This window comes from Salmo trutta, unplaced genomic scaffold (genome assembly GCF_901001165.1).
Source record: "Salmo trutta unplaced genomic scaffold, fSalTru1.1, whole genome shotgun sequence".
NCBI lineage: Eukaryota > Metazoa > Chordata > Actinopteri > Salmoniformes > Salmonidae > Salmo > Salmo trutta.
Window position 1 is genome coordinate 281,691 of NW_021822707.1, and position 27,256 is coordinate 308,946.

Below are 27,256 nucleotides of genomic sequence, written 5' to 3' on the forward strand. Positions count from 1 at the left end.
CTCATCATCCTCATCACCACCATCATCATCCTCATCCTCACCATCATCCTCATCATCACCATCCTCCTCATCCTCTTCATCCTCATCACCATCATCACCATCATCATCCTCATCATCATCATCCTCATCACCACCATCATCACCATCATCATCATTATCACCATCATCATCCTCATCATCCTCATCATCATAATCTTCATCACCATCATCATCCTCATCATCCTCATAATCTTCATCACCATCATCATCCTCATCATCACCATCATCCTCATCATCACCATCCTCCTCATCCTCCTCATCCTCCTCATCCTCATCACCATCATCACCATCATCATCCTCATCATCATCATCCTCATCACCATCATCCTCATCATCCTCATCACCACCATCATCATCCTTATCATCACCATCCTCACCATCATCATCCTCACCATCATCCTCATCATCACCATCCTCACCATCACCATCCTCACCATCATCCTCATCATCATCATCCTCATAATCTTCATCACCATCATCATCCTCATCATCACCATCCTCACCATCACCATCCTCACCATCATCCTCATCATCATAATCTTCATCACCATCATCATCCTCATCATCACCATCCTCACCATCACCATCCTCACCATCATCCTCATCATCATCATAATCTTCATCACCATCATCATCATCATCATCATCACCATCACCATTACCACCATCATCATCTTCATCACCATCATCATCCTCCTCATCTTCATCCTCATCACTACAGTCCGTTATCATTGATATGGTGATGTTAACGGTTTCCCTCAGTGCTGGGAGACCCATGTCCCAGCGAAGCCCCTCTGAAACAGATTCTGGGTCTGTTTCAATACACAAGGATGAGTCAGCATTTTGAAGACTGGAAGTTCTGTGTCTCCTGTAGTGCCCGGTGAGGTCAATTCTTTGTTAGATGACCTTTGACCTGTCACCTCTGACCTCGGATTGGCTCCTGCAATACACACAGGAAGTGTTACCCGGCGACTGGTCATACACAGGTACGCTTACTGACGCGTCTGATGCCCAGGGTACACCTGACCTGTAACTCCTGACAGCTGTCTTACACCAGGACAAAGTCCTCCAGACAGTAGTACCGCATCTGGCCTCCTCCGCTCTCCTCAGTCCCTGGTCTCCCACTTCCCACAGAGGGAGCAGGGTCTGTCGGGTGGACTGTTGGCTCCAAGCACCCTTTCATTTACTTACACAAGAGGATAAGAGTTGAGGAATATGGTTCTCTCCCTGCACCTGGTTGGTGGAGCCCCCTGCTGGTGTGGTGGAGGTAGCGCAGTTACATTACATTACGTTACAATACATTACACGGTAGTCTCATACTCCATAACCTCCTTGGGGTTCCTCAGGCTGCGGTACTGGATCCTGGGCGTTACCGGAGACGTGTTCTCCAGGACCAGGATGGTCTTCCGCAGCCGCCTGTCGATGAAGTGAGCGTCCCAGGCAGGGTACCTCTTTCTGGGCAGGTCTATCCTGATCACTGGCTGCTCTGTCCTGAGGGTCCGGAGGGCCATGGCCGGTGAGGTGGATCTAACCTGAAACACAACTAGATCTCCTGGTACCACCTCGCCCCGGTCCGCACCTGCAGTCCTACTTAGGGTCCTAGGGGGGCTGGTGACCACGTCCGGAGGTGGGAGGGGGGACGCCTCGGCTGGTGTCACACAGGACTCCACCATCACACCCCCCTCCTCCACACACCCCCTCCACTGAGCTCTGAACACCGGCCCGTCAGGGTGCAGGAGACAATAATACACCAACATGAAGAAAGTCCCCAGAGCGTAGCAACAAACCACAACACACACCACGATGACGGCGTAAAAATCCGAAGTGTTCGGCCCACGGTAAAGGTACCACGCCGCGGTGAGAGACACGTTCTCTACCAAAGTCACTGAGTAATAGAGACACATCCTGAAACGGGCGCGGCCTTCCTTGACGTTGAACCAACAGAAGATATAGATGATACCCACTACCATGTTATAGATGATCTCCTCCCACTTGGACACGCAGAAGTCTGTCTCCCCCTGGATGATCCAGAATGTCATGATGCACCAGTGGCTGACGATGAAGATACCGAAGTAGAGCTGGGAGATAGAGAGGGAGGCAGAAAGACAGAGAAAGGGTTAGTCATGATGAAGATACTGCCAGTAGTTTATTAAACAGACAGCTCGGTACATTCAGTCTGTTACCCAGCCTACACACCTAATCTGCAGATGCACAACTTTTTCACCCGGGACGGTTTAGTACCTGGACATCAACAACCGAGCCAGGCTAAGAAAAGCTCAACTCATACAACGTTCTCTATACAACTACTAAAGGAACGTTTTCTTTCCATTGTATGAATGTGACTCTAAATGTTGGCCAGTACATGTTGTAATTGACACTGGGGACACGCCCCACACAGCTCTGAGAGGCTACACCAGACACGGGGGACACGCCCCACACAGCTCTGAGAGGCTACACCAGACACGGGGGACACGCCCCACACAGCTCTGAGAGGCTACACCAGACACGGGGGGACACGCCCCACACAGCTCTGAGAGGCTACACCAGAGACTGGGGACACACCCCACACAGCTCTGAGAGGCTACACCAGACACGGGGGGACACGCCCCACACAGCTCTGGGAGGCTACACCAGATACGGGGGACACGCCCCACACAGCTCTGAGAGGCTACACCAGACACGGGGGACACGCCCCACACAGCTCCGAGAGGCTACACCAGAGACTGGGGACACACCCCACACAGCTCTGAGAGGCTACACCAGACACGGGGGGACACGCCCCACACAGCTCTGAGAGGCTACACCAGATACGGGGGACACGCCCCACACAGCTCTGAGAGGCTACACCAGACACGGGGGACACGCCCCACACAGCTCTGAGAGGCTACACCAGACACGGGGGGACATGCCCCACACAGCTCTGAGAGGCTACACCAGACACTGGGGACACGCCCCACACAGCTCCGAGAGGCTACACCAGACACTGGGGACATGCCCCACACAGCTCTGGGAGGCTACACCAGACACGGGGGGACACGCCCCACACAGCTCTGAGAGGCTACACCAGACACGGGGGACACGCCCCACACAGCTCTGAGAGGCTACACCAGACACGGGGGACACGCCCCACACAGCTCTGGGAGGCTACACCAGACACGGGGGACACGCCCCACACAGCTCTGAGAGGCTACACCAGACACTAGGGACACGCCCCACACAGCTCTGAGAGGCTACACCAGACACTGGGGACACGCCCCACACAGCTCTGAGAGGCTACACCAGACACGGGGGGACACGCCCCACACAGCTCTGAGAGGCTACACCAGACACGGGGGGACACGCCCCACACAGCTCTGAGAGGCTACACCAGACACGGGGGGACACGCCCCACACAGCTCTGAGAGGCTACACCAGACACGGGGGGACACGCCCCACACAGCTCTGAGAGGCTACACCAGACACGGGGGGACACGCCCCACACAGCTCTGAGAGGCTACAGCAGACACGCCCCACACAGCTCTGAGAGGCTACACCAGACACGGGGGGACACGCCCCACACAGCTCTGGGGGGCTACACCAGACACTGGGGACACACCCCACACAGCTCTGAGAGGCTACATCAGACACGGGGGACACGCCCCACACAGCTCTGAGAGGCTACACCAGACACGGGGGACACGCCCCACACAGCTCTGTGAGGCTACACCAGACACGAGGGACACGCCCCACACAGCTCTGAGAGGCTACACCAGACACTGGGGACACGCCCCACACAGCTCCGAGAGGCTACACCAGACACTGGGGACATGCCCCACACAGCTCTGGGAGGCTACACCAGACACGGGGGGACACGCCCCACACAGCTCTGAGAGGCTACACCAGACACGGGGGACACGCCCCACACAGCTCTGAGAGGCTACACCAGACACGGGGGACACGCCCCACACAGCTCTGGGAGGCTACACCAGACACGGGGGACACGCCCCACACAGCTCTGAGAGGCTACACCAGACACTAGGGACACGCCCCACACAGCTCTGAGAGGCTACACCAGACACTGGGGACACGCCCCACACAGCTCTGAGAGGCTACACCAGACACGGGGGGACACGCCCCACACAGCTCTGAGAGGCTACACCAGACACGGGGGGACACGCCCCACACAGCTCTGAGAGGCTACACCAGACACGGGGGGACACGCCCCACACAGCTCTGAGAGGCTACACCAGACACGGGGGGACACGCCCCACACAGCTCTGAGAGGCTACACCAGACACGGGGGGACACGCCCCACACAGCTCTGAGAGGCTACAGCAGACACGCCCCACACAGCTCTGAGAGGCTACACCAGACACGGGGGGACACGCCCCACACAGCTCTGGGGGGCTACACCAGACACTGGGGACACACCCCACACAGCTCTGAGAGGCTACATCAGACACGGGGGACACGCCCCACACAGCTCTGAGAGGCTACACCAGACACGGGGGACACGCCCCACACAGCTCTGAGAGGCTACACCAGACACGGGGGACACGCCCCACACAGCTCTGAGAGGCTACACCAGACACTGGGGACACGCCCCACACAGCTCTGAGAGGCTACACCAGACACGGGGGACACGCCCCACACAGCTCTGAGAGGCTACACCAGACACGGGGGGACACGCCCCACACAGCTCTGAGAGGCTACACCAGACACGGGGGGACACGCCCCACACAGCTCTGAGAGGCTACACCAGACACGGGGGGACACGCCCCACACAGCTCTGAGAGGCTACACCAGACACGGGGGACACGCCCCACACAGCTCTGAGAGGCTACACCAGACACGGGGGGACACGCCCCACACAGCTCTGAGAGGCTACACCAGACACGGGGGGACACGCCCCACACAGCTCTGAGAGGCTACAGCAGACACGGGGGGACACGCCCCACACAGCTCTGAGAGGCTACACCAGACACGGGGGGACACGCCCCACACAGCTCTGGGGGCTACACCAGACACTGGGGACACGCCCCACACAGCTCTGAGAGGCTACACCAGACACGGGGGACACGCCCCACACAGCTCTGAGAGGCTACACCAGACACGGGGGACACGCCCCACACAGCTCTGAGAGGCTACACCAGACACGGGGGGACACGCCCCACACAGTTCTGAGAGGCTACACCAGACACGGGGGACACGCCCCACACAGCTCTGAGAGGCTACACCAGACACGCCCCACACAGCTCTGAGAGGCTACACCAGACACGGGGGACACGCCCCACACAGCTCTGAGAGGCTACACCAGACACGGGGGACACGCCCCACACAGCTCTGAGAGGCTACACCAGACACGGGGGACATGTGTCCTGCCCACAGCCGGCGTCTCAGCAACCTTCTTCTCAGGTGAGTTCTGTTGCTCTGGCCTCTCAGAAGCCGGATCATTCAGGTGATTGTGATAGGGAGTTCATTGGTGATATATATATACATATATATATATATGATATATATGTATGTATAGTTGAAGTTGGAAATTTACATACACTTAGGTTGGAGTCATTAAAACTCGTTTTTCAACCACTCCACAAATTTCTTGTTAACAAACTATAGTTTTAGCAAGTCGGTTAGGACATCTACTTTGTGCATGACACAAGTAATTTTTCCAACAATTGTTTACAGACAGAATATATTTTCACTTATAATTCACTGGAACACAATTCCAGTGGGTCAGAGGTTAACATACACTAAGTTGACTGTGCCTTTAAACAGCTTGGAAAATTCCAGAAAATAATGTCATGGCTTTAGAAGCTTCTGATAGGCTGATTGACATCATTTGAGTCAATTGGAGTTGTACCTGTGGATGAATTTAAAGGCCTACCTTCAGTCTGGTTCATCCTTGGGAGCAATTTCCAATCGCCTGAAGGTACCACGTTCATCTGTACAAACATTAGTACACAAGTATAAACACCATGGGACCACGCAGCCGTCATACCGCTCAGGAAAGAGACGCGTTATGTCTCCTAGAGATGAACGTACTTTGTTGCGAAAAGTGCAAATGAATCCCAGAACAACAGCAAAGGACCCTGTGAAGATGCTGGAGGAAACAGGTACAAAAGTATCTACATCCACAGTAAAACAAGTCCTATATCGACATAACCTGAATGGCCGCTCAACAAGGAAGAAGCCACTGCTCCAAAACAGCCATAAAAAAAGACAGATTACAGTTTGCAACTGCACATGGGGATAAAGATTGTACTTTTTGGAGAAATGTCCTCTAGTCTGATGAAACAAAAATAGAACTTTTTGAAAATAATGACCATCATTATCTTTGGAGGAAAAAGGGGGAGGCTTGCAAGCCGTAGAACACATTTTTTTACATTTTAGTCATTTAGCAGATGCTCTTATCCAGAGCGGCTTACAGTAGTGAATGCATACATACATTTCATACATTTTTTTTTCTTCCTGTACTGGCCACCCGTGGGAATCAAACCCACAACCCTGGCATTGCAAACACCATGCTCTACCAACTGAGCCACACCATCCCAACCGTGAAGCACGGTGGTGGCAGCATCATGTTTTGGGGGTGATTTGCTGCAGGAGGGACTGGTGCACTCAACAAAATAGATGACATCATGATGGAGGAAAATTATGTGGATATATTGAAGCAACATCTCAAGACATCAGTAAGGAAGTTAAAGCTTGGTCGCAAATGGGTCTTCCAAATGGACAATGACCCCAAGCATACTTCCAAAGTTGTGGCAAAATGGCTTAAGGAAAGCAAAGTCAAGGTATTGGAGTGGCCATCACAAAGCCCTGACCTCAATCCTATAGCAAATTTGTCGGCAGAACTGAAAAAGTGTGTGCAAGCAAGGAGGTCTACAAACCTGACTCAGTTGCACCAGCTCTGTCAAGAGGAATGGGCCAAAATTCACCCAACTTATTGTGGGAAGCTTGTGGAAGGCTACCCGAAACATTTGACCGAAGTTAAACAATTTAAAGGCAATGCTACCAAATACTAATTGAGTGTATGTAAACTTCTGACCCACTGGGAATGTGATGAAAGAAATAAAAGCTGAAATAAATCATTCTCTCTACTATTATTCTGACATTTCACATTCTTAAAATAAAGTGGTGATCCTAACTGATTTAAGACAGGACATTTTTACTGGGATTAAATGTCAGGAATTGTGAAAAACTGAGTTTAAATGTATTTGGCTAAGGTGTATGTAAACTTTTAAAAGTTCAGAATATCACCAGGTTGTTTCCCGAGGCTGAGTCACTCATCGGGGACTGATACTGTGTGGCAGCTCAGAACAGCAGAAGATGGATTTTAAAGAACTGATTGGGACTCTACTTGACACCAACACCCCATGATGCAGACAATTACACTGTGGAAAGCGACAATCTGTCCACAACACCGAAGCTGATCCACCCCTAAGAAACAATAATGAGAAGAAGAAAATGTAAAATATATAATAATAATAATAATACAAACACCCCATAATATCTGTCTCTGCCGTCTGCCCCTCAGGCCCTCTGCCGTCTGCCCCTCAGGCCCTCTGGCCCTCTGCCGTCTGCCCCTCAGGCCCTTTGGCCCTCTGCCGTCTGCCCCTCAGGCCCTCTGGCCCTCTTCCGTCTGCCCCTCAGGCCCTCTGGCCCTCTGCCGTCTGTCCCTCAGGCCCTCTGGCCCTCTGCCGTCTGCCCCTCAGGCCCTCTGCCCTCCCTAAATCGTGGCATTGAACGGATCAGCAGACGTGTAGCCCTCCATAACTGGCTGTGAAACTATTGCAGCTCTGTGGGTGTAAAATGTATTGACAATTTTCAAACCTTTTGTTAACAAAGCTCGTATTATAAGGAGGGTGGGATCCACCTAAGGCTGCGTTGAGACAATGACTTATCAATGAACCAAGCCCAGCTCAGTTAATCCCTACCTAATGCTTCAGCAACTGTTCATTATCTCAGGGGCATTGGAAGGCACAATGTAAATAACCTAATTTATGTCCCTCTAACTGCCCTGAATGCCTCTGTTGATCCTACAGCTATTGCATGCAGTAATCATGTGACTATGAACCAGATTTATACTGTTAACACTGAGGCGGTGTGCCCTAGTAGGAAGTCTACTGTGTGCAGCTCACCTTGCACTAATAAAAATAACCTGATCATGTCTACCTCTGCTTAGCTTCCCCGTAAAGCAAGAAAAATAATATATGTAGCTTAAGAAACAAGGTTTATGAAATGAATCATTTGCTAGTAACAGATGACATTCATATTCTGACTATCTCTGAAACTCACTTAGATAATACCTTTGACGATACAGTGGTAGCAATACATGGTTATAACATTTACAGAAAAGACAGAAATGCCAATGGGAGTGGTGTTGCTGTCTATATTCAGAACCACATTCCTGTAAAGATTAGAGAGGATCTCATGTTAAATACTGTTGAAGTTATATGGCGACAGGTTCATCTGCCTCACCTAAAGCCCATTCTGGTGGGAAGCTGCTATAGAACACCAAGTGCTAACAGTCAGTATCTGGATAATATGTGTGAAATGCTTGATAATGTATGTGATGTCAATAGAGAGGTATATTTCTTGGGGGATTTAAATATTGACTGGCTTTCATCAGGCTGCCCACTCAGGAAATAGAATCAAACTCTAACCAGTGCCTGCAACCTGGTTCAGGTTATCAGTCAACCTACCAGGGTATTTACAAACAGCACAGGAATGAAATCATCAACATGTATTGATCACATCTTTACTAATGCTAATGACGTTCAAGTAGACGCTGCACTTGACACATTTATGAAATTGGTTATCCCAGTTACTAATAAGCATGCACCCATTAAGAAAATGTAAAAACTGTTACATCCCCGTGGATTGATGACGAATTGAAAAGCTATATGTTTGAGCGGGATGAGGCAAAAGAGATGGCAAATAGGTCTGGCTGTACAAAAATATGGCAAAAGTACTGCAAATTGAGAAATCATGTGACTAAACTGAATAAAAAGAAGAATAAACTACACTATAAAATAAAGATAAATGACATAAAGAATGATAGTAAAAAGCTTTGGAGCACCTTGAATGAAATGTTGGGGTGAAAAAAAGGCAAACTCATCTCCATTATTCATTGAATCAGATGGCTCATTCATCACAAAACCCACTGATATTGGCAACAACTTTAATGATTTTTTCCATTGGCAAGATTAGCAAACTTAGGCATGACATGCCAGCAACAAACGCTGACACTACACATCCAAGTATATCTGACCAAATTATGAAAGAAAAGCGCTATAGTTTTCAATTCTGTGTAGTGAGTGTAGAAGAGGTGAAAAAAGTATTATTGTCGATCAACAATGACAAGCCACTGGGGTCTGAACATCTAGATGGAAAATTACTGAGGATAATAGCGGACGATATTGCCACTCCTATTAGTGATATCTTCAATTTACTAGAAAGTGTGTGCCCTCAGGCCTGGAGGGAAGCTAAAGTTATTCCCCTACCTAAGAATAGTAAAGCCCCCTTTACTGGCTCAAATAGTTGACAAATCAGCCTGTTACTAACCCTTAGTAAACTTTTGGGAAAAAATGGTGTTTGACCAGATACAATGCTATTTTACAGTAAACAAATTGACAACAAACTTTCAGCACGCTTATAGAGAAGGACATTCAACAAGCACATCACTTACAGAAATGACTGATGATTGACTGAGAGAAAGTTATGATAAAAAGATTGTGGGGGCTGTTTTGTTAGACTTCAGTGCAGCTTTTGACATTATTGATCATAGTCTGTTGCTGGAAAAACATAGGTTTTATGGCTTTACACCCCCTGCTATATTGTGGATAAAGAGTTACCTGTCTAACAGAACACAGAGGGTGTTCTTTAATGGAAGCCTCTCCAACATAATCCAGGTAGAATCAGGAATTCCCCAGGGCAGCTGTCTAGGCCCATTACTTTTTTCAATCTTTACTAACTACATGCCACTGGCTTTGAGTAAAGCCAGTGTGTCTATGTATGCGGATGACTCAACACTATACATGTCAGCTACCACAGTGACTGAAATGACAGCAACACTCAACAAAGAGCTGCAGTTAGTTTCAGAATGGGTGGCAAGGAATAAGTTAGTCCTAAATATTTAAAAAACTAAAAGTATTGAATTTGGGACAAATCATTCACTAAACCCTCAACTAAATCTTGTAATGAATAATGTAGAAATTGATCAAGTTGAGGAGACTAAACTGCTTGGAGTGACCCTGGCTTGTTAACTGTCATGGTCAAAATATATTGATTCAATAGTAGCTAAGATGGAGAGAAGTCTGTCCATAATAAAGCGCTGCTCTACCTTCTTAACAGCACTATCAACAAGGCAGGTCCTACAGGCCCTAGTTTCTACCTTCTTAACAGCACTATCAACAAGGCAGGTCCTACAGGCCCTAGTTTCTACCTTCTTAACAGCACTATCAACAAGGCAGGTCCTACAGGCCCTAGTTTCTACCTTCTAAACAACACTATCAACAAGGCAGGTCCTACAGGCCCTAGTTTCTACCTTCTTAACAGCACTATCAACAAGGCAGGTCCTACAGGCCCTAGTTTCTACCTTCTTAACAACAATATCAACAAGGCAGGTCCTACAGGCCCTAGTTTCTACCTTCTTAACAGCACTATCAACATGGCAGGACCTACAGGCCCTAGTTTCTACCTTCTTAACAGCACTATCAACAAGGCAGGTCCTACAGGCCCTAGTTTCTACCTTCTTAACAGCACTATCACCAAGGCAGGTCCTACAGGCCCTAGTTTTGTCGCACCTGGACTACTGTTCAGTCATGTCGTCAGGTGCCACAAAGAGGGAAAATTGCAATTGTCTCAGAACAGGGCAGCACGGCTGGCCCTTGGATGTACACAGAGAGCTAACATTAATAATATGCATGTCAATCTCTCCTGGTTCAAAGTGGAGGAGTGATTGACTTCCACACTACTTGTATTTGTGAGATTTATTGACCTGTTGAATGCACCGAGCTGTCTGTTTAAACTACTGGCACACAGCTCAGCCCATGCATACCCCACAAGACATGCCACCAGAGGTCTCTTCACATGGGTAACAGACTGAGCTGTGTGGTAGAGCTACAGTGGGTTAGGCTTTTTCTAATGAGTGTCTCTCTGTTACTCTCTGTTACAGTATCTTCATGACTAACCCTAACCCTTTCTCTTTCTTTCTCTCTGTCTCTCTGTCTCTCTGTCTCTCTGTCTCTCTGTCTCTCTTTCTCTCTGTCTCTCTGTCTCTCTGTCTCTCTGTATCTCTCGCTCTCTCTGTCTCTCTGTCTCTCTGTCTCTCTGTCTCTCTCTTTCTCTCTGTCTCTCTGTCTCTCTGTCTCTCTGTCTCTCTGTCTCTCTTTCTCTCTGTCTCTCTGTCTCTCTGTCTCTCTGTCTCTCTGTCTCTCTCTGTCTCTCTGTCTCTCTGTCTCTCTTTCTCTCTGTCTCTCTGTCTCTCTGTCTCTCTGTCTCTCTCGCTCTCTCTGTCTCTGACTCTCTTTCTCTCTTTCTCTCTGTCTCTCTCGCTCTCTGTCTCTCTGTCTCTCTGTCTCTCTGTCTCTCTGTCTCTCTCGCTCTCTCTGTCTCTCTGTCTCTCTGTCTCTCTTTCTCTCTGTCTCTCTGTCTCTCTGTCTCTCTGTCTCTCTCGCTCTCTCTGTCTCTCTGACTCTCTTTCTCTCTTTCCCTCTCTGTCTCCCTGTCTCTCTGTCTCTCTTTCTCTCTGTCTCCCTGTCTCTCTGTCTCTCTCTCTCTGTCTCTCTCTCTTTAAAAAAGAATAAAAAGCCACCAGAGTTCTCTTCAGTCCCCAAGTCCAGAACAGACTATGGGAGGCGCACAGTACTACATAGAGCCATGACTACATAGAACTCTATTCTACATCAAGTAAGTCAGCAGTAAAATTAGATTTAAAAAATGATAAAAATACACCTTTTGGAACAGCGGGGACTGTGAAGCAACACAAACATAGGCACAGACACATGCACACACACACACGATAACACACACACGTACACATGGATTTTATGTTGCAGATATGTGGTGGTAGAGTAGGGGCCTGAGGGCACACAGTGTGTCGTGAAATCTGTTGTGAATGTATTGTAATGTTTTTCAAATGTAAAACTGCCTTAATTTTGCTGGACCCTAGGAAGAATAGCTGCTGCCTTGGCAGGAACTAATGGGGATCCATAATAAAACCCAGGAAGAGTAGCTGATGCCTTGGCAGGAACTAAATGGGGATCCATAATAAACCCCAGGAAGAGTAGCTGCTGCCTTGGCAGGAACTAATGGGGATCCATAATAAACCCCAGGAAGAATAGCTGCTGCCTTGGCAGGAACTAATGGGGATCCATAATAAACCACAGGAAGAGTAGCTGCTGCCTTGGCAGGAACTAATGGGGATCCATAATAAATACAACTAAAGTTAGATGTCTGCACAGATGAATGCTCCCACAATATATTGTGCAACATTTTTTTTTTCTTTACAAAAATATGTTTTTTTCTGACCTTCGGGTTTAAACTCATGAGTATCTATATTAATTTTTTTTTAAATGTTATTGTATATTTTCTGCACCTAAAAGCCCTTAATTGGATGTACAATGTGAGCCTTCCTCACTGTGTGTGTGTGTGTGATGTTGGCGTGCCCATCTTTACCTGGAACACGGAGGCAAACAGGGCAAAGGCGATGGTCCTGGCCCCAATGGTGAAGAAGTGCCACAGCATCTGGACAATCACAGCCTTGTAGGACATCGGCAGCTTGTCATCTCTGGAGTCCCTCAGAGTCTTCTGGTAGGATGCTATCATCCAGGCCAGAGAGACCAATGAGGCTGAAGCAGAGAGACCTGGGGACAGGGGGGAGAAAGAGGGATGACAGGATGGGAAAGGAGGATGAATATACAGTGGGGTCCTAAATTCTTGACACCCTTGATAAAGAGCAAAAATATAAGAAATAATTAAAATATTGTTTATTTTTAAAAACCTTTATTTAACCATGCAAGTCAGGTTAAGAACAAATTCTTATTTACAATGACGGCTTACCCCGGCCAAACCCAGAAAACGCTGGGACAATTGTGCGCCGCCCTATGGGACTCCCAATCACGGCCGGATGTGATACAGCCTGGATTCAAACCAGGGACTGTAGTGACGGCACTTGCACTGAGATGCAGTGCCTTAGATCACTGTGCCACTGAGATGCAGTGTATACAAACAAAATTGGTACATTATATTGTTTTTATACTATTAAAATTGCTCAGAGAAAGAGATTTTGTTTAAGTAATACTTTTTTTCTCAAAAAGATTATTGATGCGCCTGTTTTCAATACCTTTCAATACCTCACGATAACGGCACTGAGCTTTTTTCTAAATGTTTTATGAGTTGGAGAACACATTGGAAGGGATCTTTGACCATTCCTCCATTCAGAGATGAGATGCTTGATATCGTTCATCTGTTCTCATGGAGTGCCCTCTTCAATTCAAACCACAGGTTTTCAATGGGGTTCAAGTCTGGAGACTGAGATAGCTATTGCAAAATGTTGATTTTGTGGCAAAAAAAAACATTTATTTGTGGAGTTTGTTGTGTGTTTGGGGTTATTGTCTTATTGGAAGATACACTTGCGGCCAAGTTTCATCCAACTGGCAGAGGCAACCAGGTTTTTGGCTAAAATGTCCAGGATCTATGGAAGCAAAAAAAGCCACATAACATCAAAGATCCATCAGCATATTTTACATGACGTAATGGGTTTATTTTCTGCTCATTTTCACACCAAACCTACCACTGGTGTGTGTATGGCCAAAGAGCAGTATTTTTATGTCATCCAACAAATGTAAACGCTTGGAGTTTGCTAAACGGCATTGGCACTTGGATTTGGAACCGGTTCATTGGTGGGTTTGGCGTCGATGTACTGGGCCGTACGTACTACCCTCTGTAGCGCCTTGCGGTTGGATGCCAACAGTTGGTGATGCAGCCAGTCAAGATTTTCTCAATGGTGCAGCTGTAGAACTTTTTGAGGATCTGAAGGCCCATGACAAATCTTTTCAGCCTCCTGAGGGGGAAGAGGCCTTGTCGTGCTCTCTTCACGACTCTTCACGACTGTGTTGGTTTGTGTGGACCATAATCATTCTTTAGTGATGTGGACATTGAGGAAATTGAAGCTCTGCTCCACTAGGTCCATCGATGTGGATGGGGGGCATGCTCAACCCTATGTATCCTGTAGTCCAAGATCAGCTTCTTTGTCTTGCTGACGTTGAGGGATAAATTATTGTCCTGGCAACACACTGCCAGGTCTCTGACCTCGTCCCTTTAGGCTGTCTCATCGTCATCGGCGATCAGGCCTACCACCGTTGTGTCGTCAGCAAACTTAATGATGATGTTGGAGTCGTGCGCGGCCATGCAGTCGTGGGTGAACCGGGAGTACAGGAGGGGACTAAGCACGCACCCCTAAGGGGCCCCCGAGGGTCAACGAGGCAGATGTCTTGTTGCCTACCCTCATCACCTGGGAGAGGCCCATCCTGAAGTCCAGGATCCAGTTGCAGATGGAGGTGTTTTGTCCAGGGGCAGTTTGGAGTGCAGAACTGTGGATCTGTTGGGGCTGTATGTGTATTGGAGTGGGTCCATGGTGTCTGGGATGGTGGTGTTGATGTGAGCCATGACCAAAAAAACAGAAAACTTCAGCGTGCATAACTATTCACCCCCCCCCCCCCAAAGTACTTTGTAGAACCACCTTGTGCAGCAATTACAGCTGCAAGTCTCTTGGGGTATGTCTCTATAAGCTTGGCACATCTAGCCACTGGGACTTTTGCTCATTATTCAAGGCAAAACTGCTCCAGATCCTTCAAATTGGATGGGTTCCACTGGTGTACAGCAATCTTTAAGTCATACCACAGATTCTCAATTGGATTGAGGTCTGCGCTTTGACTAGGCCATTTCAAGACATTTAAAAGTTTCCCCTTAAACCACTTGAGTGTTGCTTTAGCAGTATGCTTAGGGTCATTGTCCTGCTGGAAAGTGAACCTCTGTCCCAGTCTCAAATCTCTGGAAGACTGAAACAGGTTTCCCTCAAGAATTTCCCTGTATTTAGCGCCATCCATTATTCCTTCAATTCGGACCAGTTTTCCAGTCCCTGCCGATGAAAACCATCCCCACAGCATGGTGCTGCCATCACCGTGCTTCACTGTGTTGATGATGTTCTCGGGGTGATGAGAGGTGAGGTGTTACGCCAGACATAGTGTTTTCCTTGATGGCCAAAAAGCTCAGTTTTAGTCTCATCTGACCAGAGTACCTTCTTCCATATGTTTGGGGAGTCTCGCACATGTCTTTTAACGAACACCAAACATGTTTGCTTATTTGTTTCATTAAGCAATGGCTTGTTTCTGGCCACTCTTCCGTAAAGCCTAGCTCTGTGGAGTGTACGGCTTAAAGTGGTCCTGTGGACAGATACTCCAATATCCGCTGTGGAGCTTTGCAGCTCCTTCAGGGTTATCTTTGGTCTCTTTGTTGCCTCTCTGATTAATGCCCTCCTTGCCTGGTCCTTGGGTTTTGGTGGGCGGCCGTCTCTTGGCAGGTTTGTTGTGGTGCCATATTCTTTCCATTTTTTAATAATGGATTTAACGGTGCTCCGTGGGATGTTCAAAGTTTCTGATTTTTTTTTATAACCCAACCCTGATCTGTACTTCTCCACAACTTTGTCCCTGACCTGTTTGGAAAGCTCCGTGGTCTTCATGGTGCCGCTTGCTTGGTGGCGTTGCAGACTCTGGGGGCTTTCAGAACAAGTGAAAGGACTGAGATCATGTGACAGATCATGTGACACTTATATTGCACACAGGTGGACATTATTTAACTAATTATGTGACTTCTGATGGTAATTGGTTGCACCAGATCTTATTTAGGGACTTCATAGCAAAGGAGGTGAATATATACGCACGCACCACTTTTACGTTTTTCTTTTTTTAAACAAGTTATTTTTTTTCATTTCACTTCAACAATTTGTACTATTTTGTGTATGTCCATTACATGAAATCCAAATAAAAGCCAATTTAAATTACAGGTTATAATGCAACAAAGTAGGAAAAAAGGAAAGAAATACTAAAAAACAAAAAAACTTTTGCAAGGCAGTGTGTACAGTGTGTACATACTTTGGCTGGCTACAGGGGGTTGAGGTCAGAACTGAAGGGGTTAGAATAGAGGGGTTGAGATCAGAACTACAGGGGGTCGGGCTGACTGACTGGCTGACTGACTAGCTGACTGGCTGACTAGCTGGCTGACTGGCTGACTGGCTGACTGGCTGACTGGCTGACTGACTAGCTGGCTGACTGGCTGACTAGCTGACTGACTGGCTGACTAGCTGGCTGACTGGCTGACTGACTGGCTGACTGGCTGACTGACTGGCTGACTGACTGACTGGCTGACTGGCTGACTGGCTGACTGGCTGACTGGCTGACTAGCTGACTGGCTGACTGACTGGCTGACTAGCTGACTGGCTGGCTGGCTGACTGGGTGGCTGACTGGCTGACTGGCTGACTGGCTGACTGGCTGACTGGCTGGGATGTGTCTCAGTCTTTTTTTGGGATGTTAAGGGTCAGTTCTGATCTCTGAGGTCAATGGGATGTTGAGGGTCAGTTCTGATCTCTGAAAAGCTTCTGACGCAGTTTCTCAAGGCTCCCCGAGTCCCTCTGAGAGGCCTGTCTCACAGTACCAGTACCAGTACCATACCAGTACCAGTACCATACCAGTACCATACCAGTACCAATACCATACCAGTACCATACCAGTACCAGTACCAGTACCAGTACCATACCAGTACCAGTGCCAGTACCATACCAGTACCATACCAGTACCAGTACCATACCAGTACCATACCAGTACCAGTACCGTACCAGTACCAGTACCAGTACCAGTACCATACCAGTACCATACCAGTACCAGTACCAGTACCAGTACCAGTACCATACCAGTACCAGTACCAGTACCAGTACCAGTGCCAGTACCATACCAGTACCATACCAGTACCAGTACCATACCAGTACCATACCAGTACCAGTACCGTACCAGTACCAGTACCAGTACCAGTACCATACCAGTACCAGTACCAGTACCATACCAGTACCATACCAGTACCAGTACCAGTACCAGTACCAGTACCATACCAGTACCAGTACCAGTACCAGTACCATACCCGGCCACAGGAATGGCTAACTGTCACACATATTTAGGTTCCCCACCTGACTTGTGGAACAATCCTCAGAAACCTCTACAATTCTACAATTGTTTTGAGGACCTCTTTCCTGAGGATTGATGTTTTTGAATTTCTCCATTTTCATTGTATTTCCTATTCATTGATTGATTTTGTTTTTGATTAATGTATTGTTGTATTGTGCAGGGCTCATTTGTGAAGGAAACCTAGCTCTCAGTATGACTTCCTGTTACAGGTCGTAGGTTACAGGTCGTAGGTTATAGGTCGTAGTCTGTCTGCAGTGGGAGATCGGTCAGAGGAATCAGAGGAATCATGGCAGTTTTCATCCTAAACCTCCCTGATTCCTAGGTCTCAGACTCACTGATTCCTAGGTCTCAGACTCACTGATTCCTAGGTCTCAGACTCACTGATTCCTAGGTCTCAGACTCACTGATTCCTAGGTCTCAGACTCACTGAGTTCCTAGGTCTCAGACTCACTGATTCCTAGGTCTCAGACTCACTGATTCCTAGGTCTCAGACTCACTGATTCCTAGGTCTCAGACTCACTGATTCCTAGGTCTCAGACTCACTGATTCCTAGGTCTCAGACTCACTGATTCCTAGGTCTCAGACTCACTGATTCCTAGGTCTCAGACTCACTGATTCCTAGGTCTCAGACTCACTGATTCCTAGGTCTCAGACTCACTGATTCCTAGGTCTCAGACTCACTGATTCCTAGGTCTCAGACTCACTGATTCCTAGGTCTCAGACTCACTGATTCCTAGGTCTCAGACTCACTGATTCCTAGGTCTCAGACTCACTGATTCCTAGGTCTCAGACTCACTGATTCCTAGGTCTCAGACTCACTGATTCCTAGGTCTCAGACTCACTGATTCCTAGGTCTCAGACTCACTGATTCCTAGGTCTCAGACTCACTGATTCCTAGGTCTCAGACTCACTGATTCCTAGGTCTCAGACTCACTGATTCCTAGGTCTCAGTCTCAGACTCACTGATTCCAAGGTCTCAGACTCACTGATTCCTAGGTCTCAGACTCACTGATTCCTAGGTCTCAGACTCACTGATTCCTAGGTCTCAGACTCACTGATTCCTAGGTCTCAGACTCACTGATTCCTAGGTCTCAGACTCACTGATTCCAAGGTCTCAGACTCACTGATTCCTAGGTCTCAGACTCACTGATTCCTAGGTCTCAGACTCACTGATTCCTAGGTCTCAGACTCACTGATTCCAAGGTCTCAGACTCACTGATTCCTAGGTCTCAGACTCACTGATTCCTAGGTCTCAGACTCACTGATTCCTAGGTCTCAGACTCACTGATTCCTAGGTCTCAGACTCACTGATTCCTAGGTCTCAGACTCACTGATTCCAAGGTCTCAGACTCACTGATTCCTAGGTCTCAGACTCACTGATTCCTAGGTCTCAGACTCACTGATTCCTAGGTCTCAGACTCACCGATTCCTAGGTCTTCCTAGGTCTCAGACTCACTGATTCCTAGGTCGCAGACTCACTGATTCCTAGGTCTTCCTAGGTCTCAGACTCACTGATTCCTAGGTCTCAGACTCACTGATTCCTAGGTCTTCCTAGGTCTCAGACTCACCGATTCCTAGGTCTTCCTAGGTCTCAGACTCACTGATTCCTAGGTCTCAGACTCACTGATTCCTAGGTCTCAGACTCACTGATTCCTAGGTCTTAGACTCACTGATTCCTAGGTCTCAGACTCACTGATTCCTAGGTCTCAGACTCACTGATTCCTAGGTCTTCCTAGGTCTCAGACTCACTGATTCCTAGGTCTTCCTAGGTCTCAGACTGCTTAACAGAAATCACTAATTCAGAGAGGTTGCTGCCTACATGAAGACCCAATCACAGGCCACTTTAACAAATAGGTCACTCGTCACCTTAAACAATGCCACTTTAAATAATGCCACTTTAATAATGTTTACATATCTTACATTACTCATATCACATGTATATACTGTATTTTATACCATCTACTGCACCTTGCCTATGCCGCTCGGCCATCGCTAATCCATATACTTACATGTACATATTCTCATTCACCCCTTTAGATGTGTGTGTATTGGGTAGTTGTTGGGGAATTGTTAGATTACTTGTTAGATTTTACTGCACTGTCGGAACTAGAAGAACCAGCATTTCGCTACACTCGCATTAACATCTGCTAACCATGTGTACGTGACCAATAAAATTTGATTTGATTTTGATTTGATTTCCTGCGTGCTCAAGCGTTAATAAATAACACTGTCTCAGAGTGTGGGAACAGCAATATCCCCTCTCTCCACATATCTCCTTCCTTCTTCTACTTCTTTACACACACACACACACACACACACACACACACACATACACACACACACACACACACACACACACACACACACGTGACTCACCCTGCAGCGGCAGGACCCGGTTGGCATGTATAATGATGCTGAGTTGTAGCACCAGCTGAGGAGCGTTCTTCAGGAAGGCCTCCAGCAGCCTCAGCATGGTGATGTCAGCACACTCAAACATCAACCTCCAGTGGAAGTGACCGCGGTTGCCGTGCCAACGGCTCTGGGCGCCCAGGTAGAGGGCGTGGACATACCTGTAGACGGGGGGAGGGGAGGAGAAGTGGGATGTCAATCAATCAATTAATGAATCAGATAACTAACCAATCAGTCAATCGGTCAATTCATGAATTAATCAAGAAAACATTTTTCATGAAGTAATCTAATCCATCCTGGACCTCCAATGAGGAAACACAGTGGCAAGGAAAACTCTCTCTCTCTCTCTCTCTCTCTCTCTCTCTCTCTCTCTCTGCTTTTATTGATTGTAAAAATGATTGTAAAAATGATTGTAAAAAGGTATGGAACACAGCTAAAGGCTTACTTGGTACATCTATCTCATCATGCCCATCTAGTGTGGAGGTTGACGGGAGAACAATAACAAAACCAGCTGATATTGCCAATCATTTTGCAGATTTTATTTTTGACAAAGAAAATTAATTTACTGAGCAACAATGTACATTCTTCCAAACAAGCAATTGGATTGATGATCATATTATGAGCAACGAGGTCTGCTCTTTGAGTCTGCAAACGGTGTCAGTGAAGGAGGTGTTAAACCTATTGAAGTCATTACCTATTGAAGTCATTACCTTATGTTAGTATATTATGTATGTTTGTAATAGTGTGTTATATGTGAAAATGTGTTTGTATTATAAATTGTATTTTAATGTTTAAGGACTCTTGGAAGATTAGTCCAAATGGGGACATAAAGAGATCCAAATCAAATCACACACACACACACACACACACACACACACACACACACACACACACACACACACACACACACACACACACACACACACACACACACACACACACACACACACACACACACACACACTGCATTTGGATCACTACATGTGTTGTTAATTAGATTCGTTCAGACTTTTCTTGATTTTTCTCCATTATTACTATTTGTAAATAATATATTATTTGTGTACTTGAATTACATTGTAATGCATTATTAGAAGCCAGTAAGATAAGCACCTTCTATAACAGCTGCTAAACTGTGAAACTTTCATTTGATTTGTCTTTTCTTAGTAGCTCTGTCTTTGGAGAACCGTTTCCTGAACCGTTTCCCTTTTCTAGCTCTGTCTTTGCTGACTTTATTGAGGAGAAGTGTGCTTTCTATGACTGAGAGATGTGGTTGTCCCAACTAGCTATCTGGAGATGAATGCACTGTAAGTCGCTCTAAAAAAGAGTCTGCTAAATGACTCACTGCTGTAAGTGGCTCTGGATCAGAGAGTCTGCTAAATGACTCATTACTGTAGTGACTCTGGATCAGAGAGTCTGCTAAATGACTCACTATTGTAGTGACTCTGGATCAGAGAGTCTGCTAAATGACTCACTGCTGTAAGTCGCTCTAAAAAAGAGTCTGCTAAATGACTCACTACTGTAGTGGCTCTGGATCAGAGAGTCTGTTAAATGACTCATTACTGTAGTGACTCTGGATCAGAGAGTCTGCTAAATGACTCACTACTGTAAGTGTCTCTAAAAAAAGAGTCTGCTAAATGACTCACTGCTGTAAGTGGCTCTAAAAAAAGAGTCTGCTAAATGACTCACTGCTGTAAGTCGCTCTAAAAAAAGAGTCTGCTAAATGACTCACTGCTGTAAGTGGCTCTGGATCAGAGAGTCTGCTAAATGACTCACTGCTGTAGTGGCTCTGGATCAGAGAGTCTGCTAAATGACTCACTGCTGTAAGTGGCTCTGGATCAGAGAGTCTGCTAAATGACTCACTACTGTAGTGGCTCTGGATCAGAGAGTCTGCTAAATGACTCACTACTGTAGTGACTCTGGATCAGAGAGTCTGTTAAATGATTCACTACTGTAGTGACTCTGGATCAGAGAGTCTGCTAAATGACTCACTACTGTAAGTGTCTCTGGATAAGAGAGTCTGCTAAATGATTCACTGCTGTAAGTGGCTCTGGATCAGAGAGTCTGATAAATGACTCACCACTGTAGTGGCTCTGGATGAGAGTATCCTACAATGTAAGAAGGAGGAAACGTAGACCTGAACCAGAGCTGGGCGATGTGAACAAACATATATATCACCATAAATTGTCCCATTAACAATCACCCATGTTAACAAACCTACTTCATTTCAAATGTAATATTTCTCTAGTATAGGTGACGTATTGTCATGAACGATATCACCAAAATTCATGCGATAAGTGATTTTTATGGTCGGTGTCGATAATTGTCAGTTTATCGTCCCAGCTCTAATACACTCCAGTCTACAGAGGAACCCACAGAAACAGCCCACAGTCAGGAAACTCACATGGTAACATCAACATTTGAAGTCTGAAGTTTACATACACCTTAGCCAAATACATTTAAACTCAGTTTTTCACAATTCCTGACATTTAATCCTAGTAGAATTTCCCTGTCTTTGGTCAGTTAGGTTCACCACTTTATTTTAAGAATGTGAAATGTTAGAATGATTTATTTCTTTCATCACATTCCCAGTGGGTCAGAAGTTTACATACACTCAATTAGTATTTGGTAGCATTGCCTTTAAATTGTTTAACTTGGGTCAAATGTTTCGGGTAGCCTTCCATAAGCTTCCCAAAATCAGTTGGGTGAATTTTGGCTCATTCCTCCTGACAGAGCTGGTGTAACTGAGTCAGGTCCGTAAGCCTCCTTGCTCGTACACGCTTTTTCAGTTCTGCCCACAAATGTTCTATAGGATTGATGTCAGTGCTTTGTGATGGCCACTCGAATACCTTGACAATTGTTGTCCTTAAGCCATTTTGCCACAACTTTGGAAGCATGCTTGAGGTCATTGTTCATTTGGAAGACCCATTTGCGACCAAGCTTTAACTTCCTTACTGATGTCTTGAGATGTTGCTTCAATATATCCACATAATTTTCCTCCCTCATGACGCCATCTATTTTGTGAAGTGCACCAGTCCCTCCTGCAGCAAATCACCCCCAGAACATAAAGCTGCCACCCCCGTGCTTCATGGTTGGGATGGTGTTCTACTGCTTGCAAGCCTCCCCCTTTTCCTCCAAACATAACGATGGTCATTATGGCCAAACAGTTCTATTTTTGTTTCATCAGACCAGAGGACATTTCTCCAAAAAGTATGATCTTTGTCTCCATGTGCAGTTGCAAACCGTAGTCTGGCTTTCTTATGGCGGTTTTGGAGCAGTGGCTTTTTCCTTGCTGAGCGGCTTTTCGGGTTATGTCGATATTGGACTCGTTTTACTGTGGATATAGATACTTTTTTACCTTTTTCCTCCAGCATCTTGACAAGGTCCTTTGCTGTTGTTCTGGGATTGATTTGCTCTTTTCGCACCAAATTATGCTCATCTCTAGGAGACAGAACGTGTCTCGTTCCTGAGCGGTATGACGGCTGCGTGGTCCCATGGTGTTTATACTTGCGTACTATTGTTTGAACAGATGAATGTGGTACCTTCAGGCGTTTGGAAATTGTTCCCAAGGATGAACCAGACTTGTGGAGGTCTTGGCTGATTTCTTTTGATTTTCCCATTTTCCCAAAGACCCAGTCAAAGACCCAGCCAAAGACCCAGCCAAAGACCCAGCCAAAGACCCAGTCAAAGACCCAGCCAAAGACCCAGACAAAGACCCAGCCGAAGACCCAGCCAAAGACCCAGTCAAAGACCCAGCCAAAGACCCAGCAAAAGACCCAGTCAAAGACCCAGCCAAAGACCCAGTCAAAGACCCTGTCAAAGACCCAGTCAAAGACCCAGCAAAAGACCCAGTCAAAGACCCAGCAAAAGACCCAACAAAAGACCCAGCCGAAGACCCAGTCGAAGACCCAGTCGAAGACCCAGCCAAAGACCCAGCCAAAGACCCAGTCAAAGACCCAGTCAAATACCCAGCAAAAGACCCAACAAAAGACCCAGTCAAAGACCCAGCCAAAGACCCAGTCGAAGACCCAGCCAAAGACCCAGTCAAAGACCCTTTGTATATATCTTCACATATTGGAACACACAAGCACTAATTCAACATGGTGGAGATAAAAACGAAGAAAAGAGAAGGCGCAGTACGTGTGGATGGTGTGTGTGTGTTTATCTTTTTATTTGATTTGTTATGTTTGGGAAAGTTGAGTGAGTGAGGAATGAAATGGTTGCATATCTGTCATGCCCTGGCCATAGAGAGGGGTTTATTCTCTATTTTGGTTAGGCCAGGATTAGGGTGGGCATTCTATGTTTTGTATTTCTATGTTTTTTCTATGTTTTGTATTTCTTTGTTTTGGCATGGTATGGCTCTCAATCAGGGACAGCTGTACATCGTTGTCGCTGATTGGGAGCCATACTTAGGTAGCCTGTTTTCCTTTGGGTTTTATGGGTGGTTTATTTCTGTTTAGTGTTGCTTACCTGACAGAACTGTTTGGCTGTCGGTTTCTTTGTTTCAGTGTTCAGATCAAATAAATTCATGATGAGCACTAACCACGCTGCGCCTTGGTCTACTCCATTTGACAGCCGTTACAATATCCCAGAACCAATCTATTGCTGTGAGCCGGGGTGTGAGAGAGCTTTCAATGTTGTTCAGATGATGGATATACTTTTATAATGAATTATACGTCTTATTTATTGATTTATTGTCCTATCATGGTGATCTACATTATTTTAATAAATAAATTATATCTATTTATTTATGATCCTAATTTAATGGCACGGTCAACAACCCTATACCCTGGACACCCACCTGAATGACCCAGATACTAAGGAGAAGTCCCTACACCCTGGACACCCACCTGAATTACCCAGATACTAAGGAGAAGTTCCTATACCCCTAGACACGCACCTGAATGACCCAGATACTAAGGAGAAGTCCCTACACCCTGGACACCCACCTGAATTACCCAGATACTAAGGAGAAGTCCCTATACCCCTAGACATGCACCTGAATGACCCAGATACTAAGGAGAAGTCCATAACTGTTTTATGGGGCTGCTGTAAGCGGTCTCTATGCAGCCAAAATGCGGTCAGAGACCAAGAGCAGCACTGCCCCCCTCAAGATTCTGAGCCTACGTGGCAGGGTTGGTCCTGCAAAGCCAAAGCCCCCTAAAGGGAGAGCATACTACACAAGGAAATTCTCAAAGCTGCTAATGAGAACCTTGACGACCTTGTACCTAGCCGGTGGGGATTCCGGTAGGGGTGCCCCCACCCAGGTAGTGGCAGTGCTGGCAACACTAGCTACAGTAACCCATGGGGAGGGGGTCACACTCGGACACTCAGAGAAGGGGTATATTATTGTAGCCCTGGTGGCACAAAATCAAAAGTCTGACTGCATGGAGATGCTTGGGAATATGGTCAATACGGGTGACCGTATTGTGGGTGTTTCAAGGAAAAGGTGTACATTTGACCTCCATCATCTAGGATGTGACAATGGTTAATAAAATCTCTCCATTTCTGCCCATTTTTTTGCACGGTCTTGCAGGCCTTCTAATGCAGCTGCAACAGCTGCAACTGTATGTGCATTTGTAAATCAAGACCTTTCTTGAGTTGGGCTCTGGGATGGTGCAACTGTTGAGAATGTGAGCTTATGGTTGTGTGGGGGGAAAGGGTTGAGTGTGTGTGGGTGTATGTGTGTATCCCACAACTGTTGCGAAGAAGTAAAAGATGTTAGGGACAATAGAGGATGATCCACAGCTATATATAATACAAATCGAGGTGAGAGCGATGGAAATGCATTTGGCAATTGATTTACTTCAATTCGGTAAATGGCACTGTGTGCTCTTTTCTAAGGATGCATCCCAGTCTGTTCAGGGCTATGGGATACGGGGGATCGGGGGTGGTCTGCCGGGCATTGGGATGACAACCCAACTAGGGATGAGGAAGGCTTTTAGCGGGTGGAATAGTAGGGACCAATTGGAGGTTTACTTAGTAGCAATGCAAATGTCATGGTACAGCTATATAGACACTCAATCATCATGTTACTTTTTAATGGTACGTTTACAAACATATATTTTCATAAATATAATTTAAAGTTGTGTCTCATTATGGTAAGTGGCGAAATAAATATAGCCAGTTATAATTGTAATGGCCTAGCAGATAATAAGAAAAGACGATCAGTATTTACCTGGTTAAAAGAGAAGGAATATAGTATCTATTGTTTACAGGAAACCCATTTAACAAGTTTAGATGAAGTTTTGTGGAAAAATAACTATTTCTCCCATGGGCAAAGAAATTCAAAAGGGGTGATGGTTTTAATTAACAGTAATTTTGATCCAAATGTGCAAATTGTCCAAACAGATTATCAAGGTAGATGGATTCTTTTAAATATTTTATTGGACTATAAACAGATATGGCTTATTAACCTATACGGTCCGAATAATGATGATTCAAGCTTCTTTGAAAATATATATAAGAATTGATCAACTCTACAAGCAACCCTAGACGCTATTATTATGGTGGGAGATTTTAATACGGTCTTAAATACCTCTATGGATCGGAAAGGAAATCACACTACAAACTATCACCCTCAGGCACTTAAGGAAATGATGAATGTCATGGATATATTGGAATTAGTGGATATATGGAGACCTGACCTAGTGAGATATACATGGCAGAGGCTTAATCAAGCTAGTCGTCTTGACTACTTTCTTATGCCATTCTCTCTGGCACCAAAAGTTTAAAAAGTGTCGATAGGGGACAGAATGCGGTCGGAGTATCACATAATTGGCATATATATTACTCTTATAGAATTTCCACGTGGGCGAGGATATTGGAAATTTAATCAAAGCCTACCAGATGATAAATTGTTTAGAACTAGGACAGAAGAATTTATAACTGACTTTTTCTGACATAACATAGGTACAGCAGATCCCCCTTATTGTATGGGACACTTTTAAGTGTGCCTTTAGAGACCATGCAATTCAGTACTCATCTATAAAACAAAAAGCAATTTTGATCAAAAGAGTCCTTATTAACAAAGGAAATTAAAGGACTAACAGTACAGTTAGATAGCAATAAAAACGGTACCATAGAGGCACAGAATAAGTTAGTGAAAAAAACAAAAGAAATGGAGGAACTTATTCAAGAAAAATCCAGTGTAATATATTATAAAAATAAAGCGAACTGGATTGAATATGGGGAAAAATGCACCAAATTCTTTTTCAATCTTCAATATAGAAATGCTACCAAAAAAATGTATTAAAACTTGTTACAAATGATGGAGTCACGCATGATTCACCAAATGACATTTTGAAAGAGGAAGTAAAGTACTGACGAATATGTTTTCATTTCAGGCTCCTCCATCTCCACTAACTGAAACTAATTGTATGTTTTTTTTCCCTAATAATAATGTAAAATTAACATCTGTACAGAAAGACTCAAGTGAAGGCCAAATGACAGAGGAGGACCTGCTTGATGCAATTGGGGCCTTTAAGGATGGGAAAACTCCAGGGCTGGATGGCATACCAGTGGAAGTATACAAAACTTGTTTTGAAATACTCAAAGGACCATTATTAGCATGTTTTAACCGCTCCTA

General features: G+C 46.0%; 1 protein-coding gene across 1 annotated transcript in view; it reads right to left on the minus strand.

Annotated features, from left to right (window-relative positions):
- Nucleotides 1-695: 695 nt before the first annotated feature.
- Nucleotides 696-27,256, minus strand: part of xkr7b (XK, Kell blood group complex subunit-related family, member 7b) — a gene marked incomplete at its 5' end in the record, with an annotated part of 32,638 nt that continues 6,077 nt past the window's right edge. Inside the window, 3 exons of the mRNA XM_029744906.1 lie at nucleotides 696-2,117; nucleotides 12,703-12,890; nucleotides 19,639-19,832. Coding sequence (XP_029600766.1) covers nucleotides 1,341-2,117; nucleotides 12,703-12,890; nucleotides 19,639-19,832 — 1,159 coding nt within the window. The remainder of the gene's footprint in view (nucleotides 2,118-12,702; nucleotides 12,891-19,638; nucleotides 19,833-27,256) is intronic.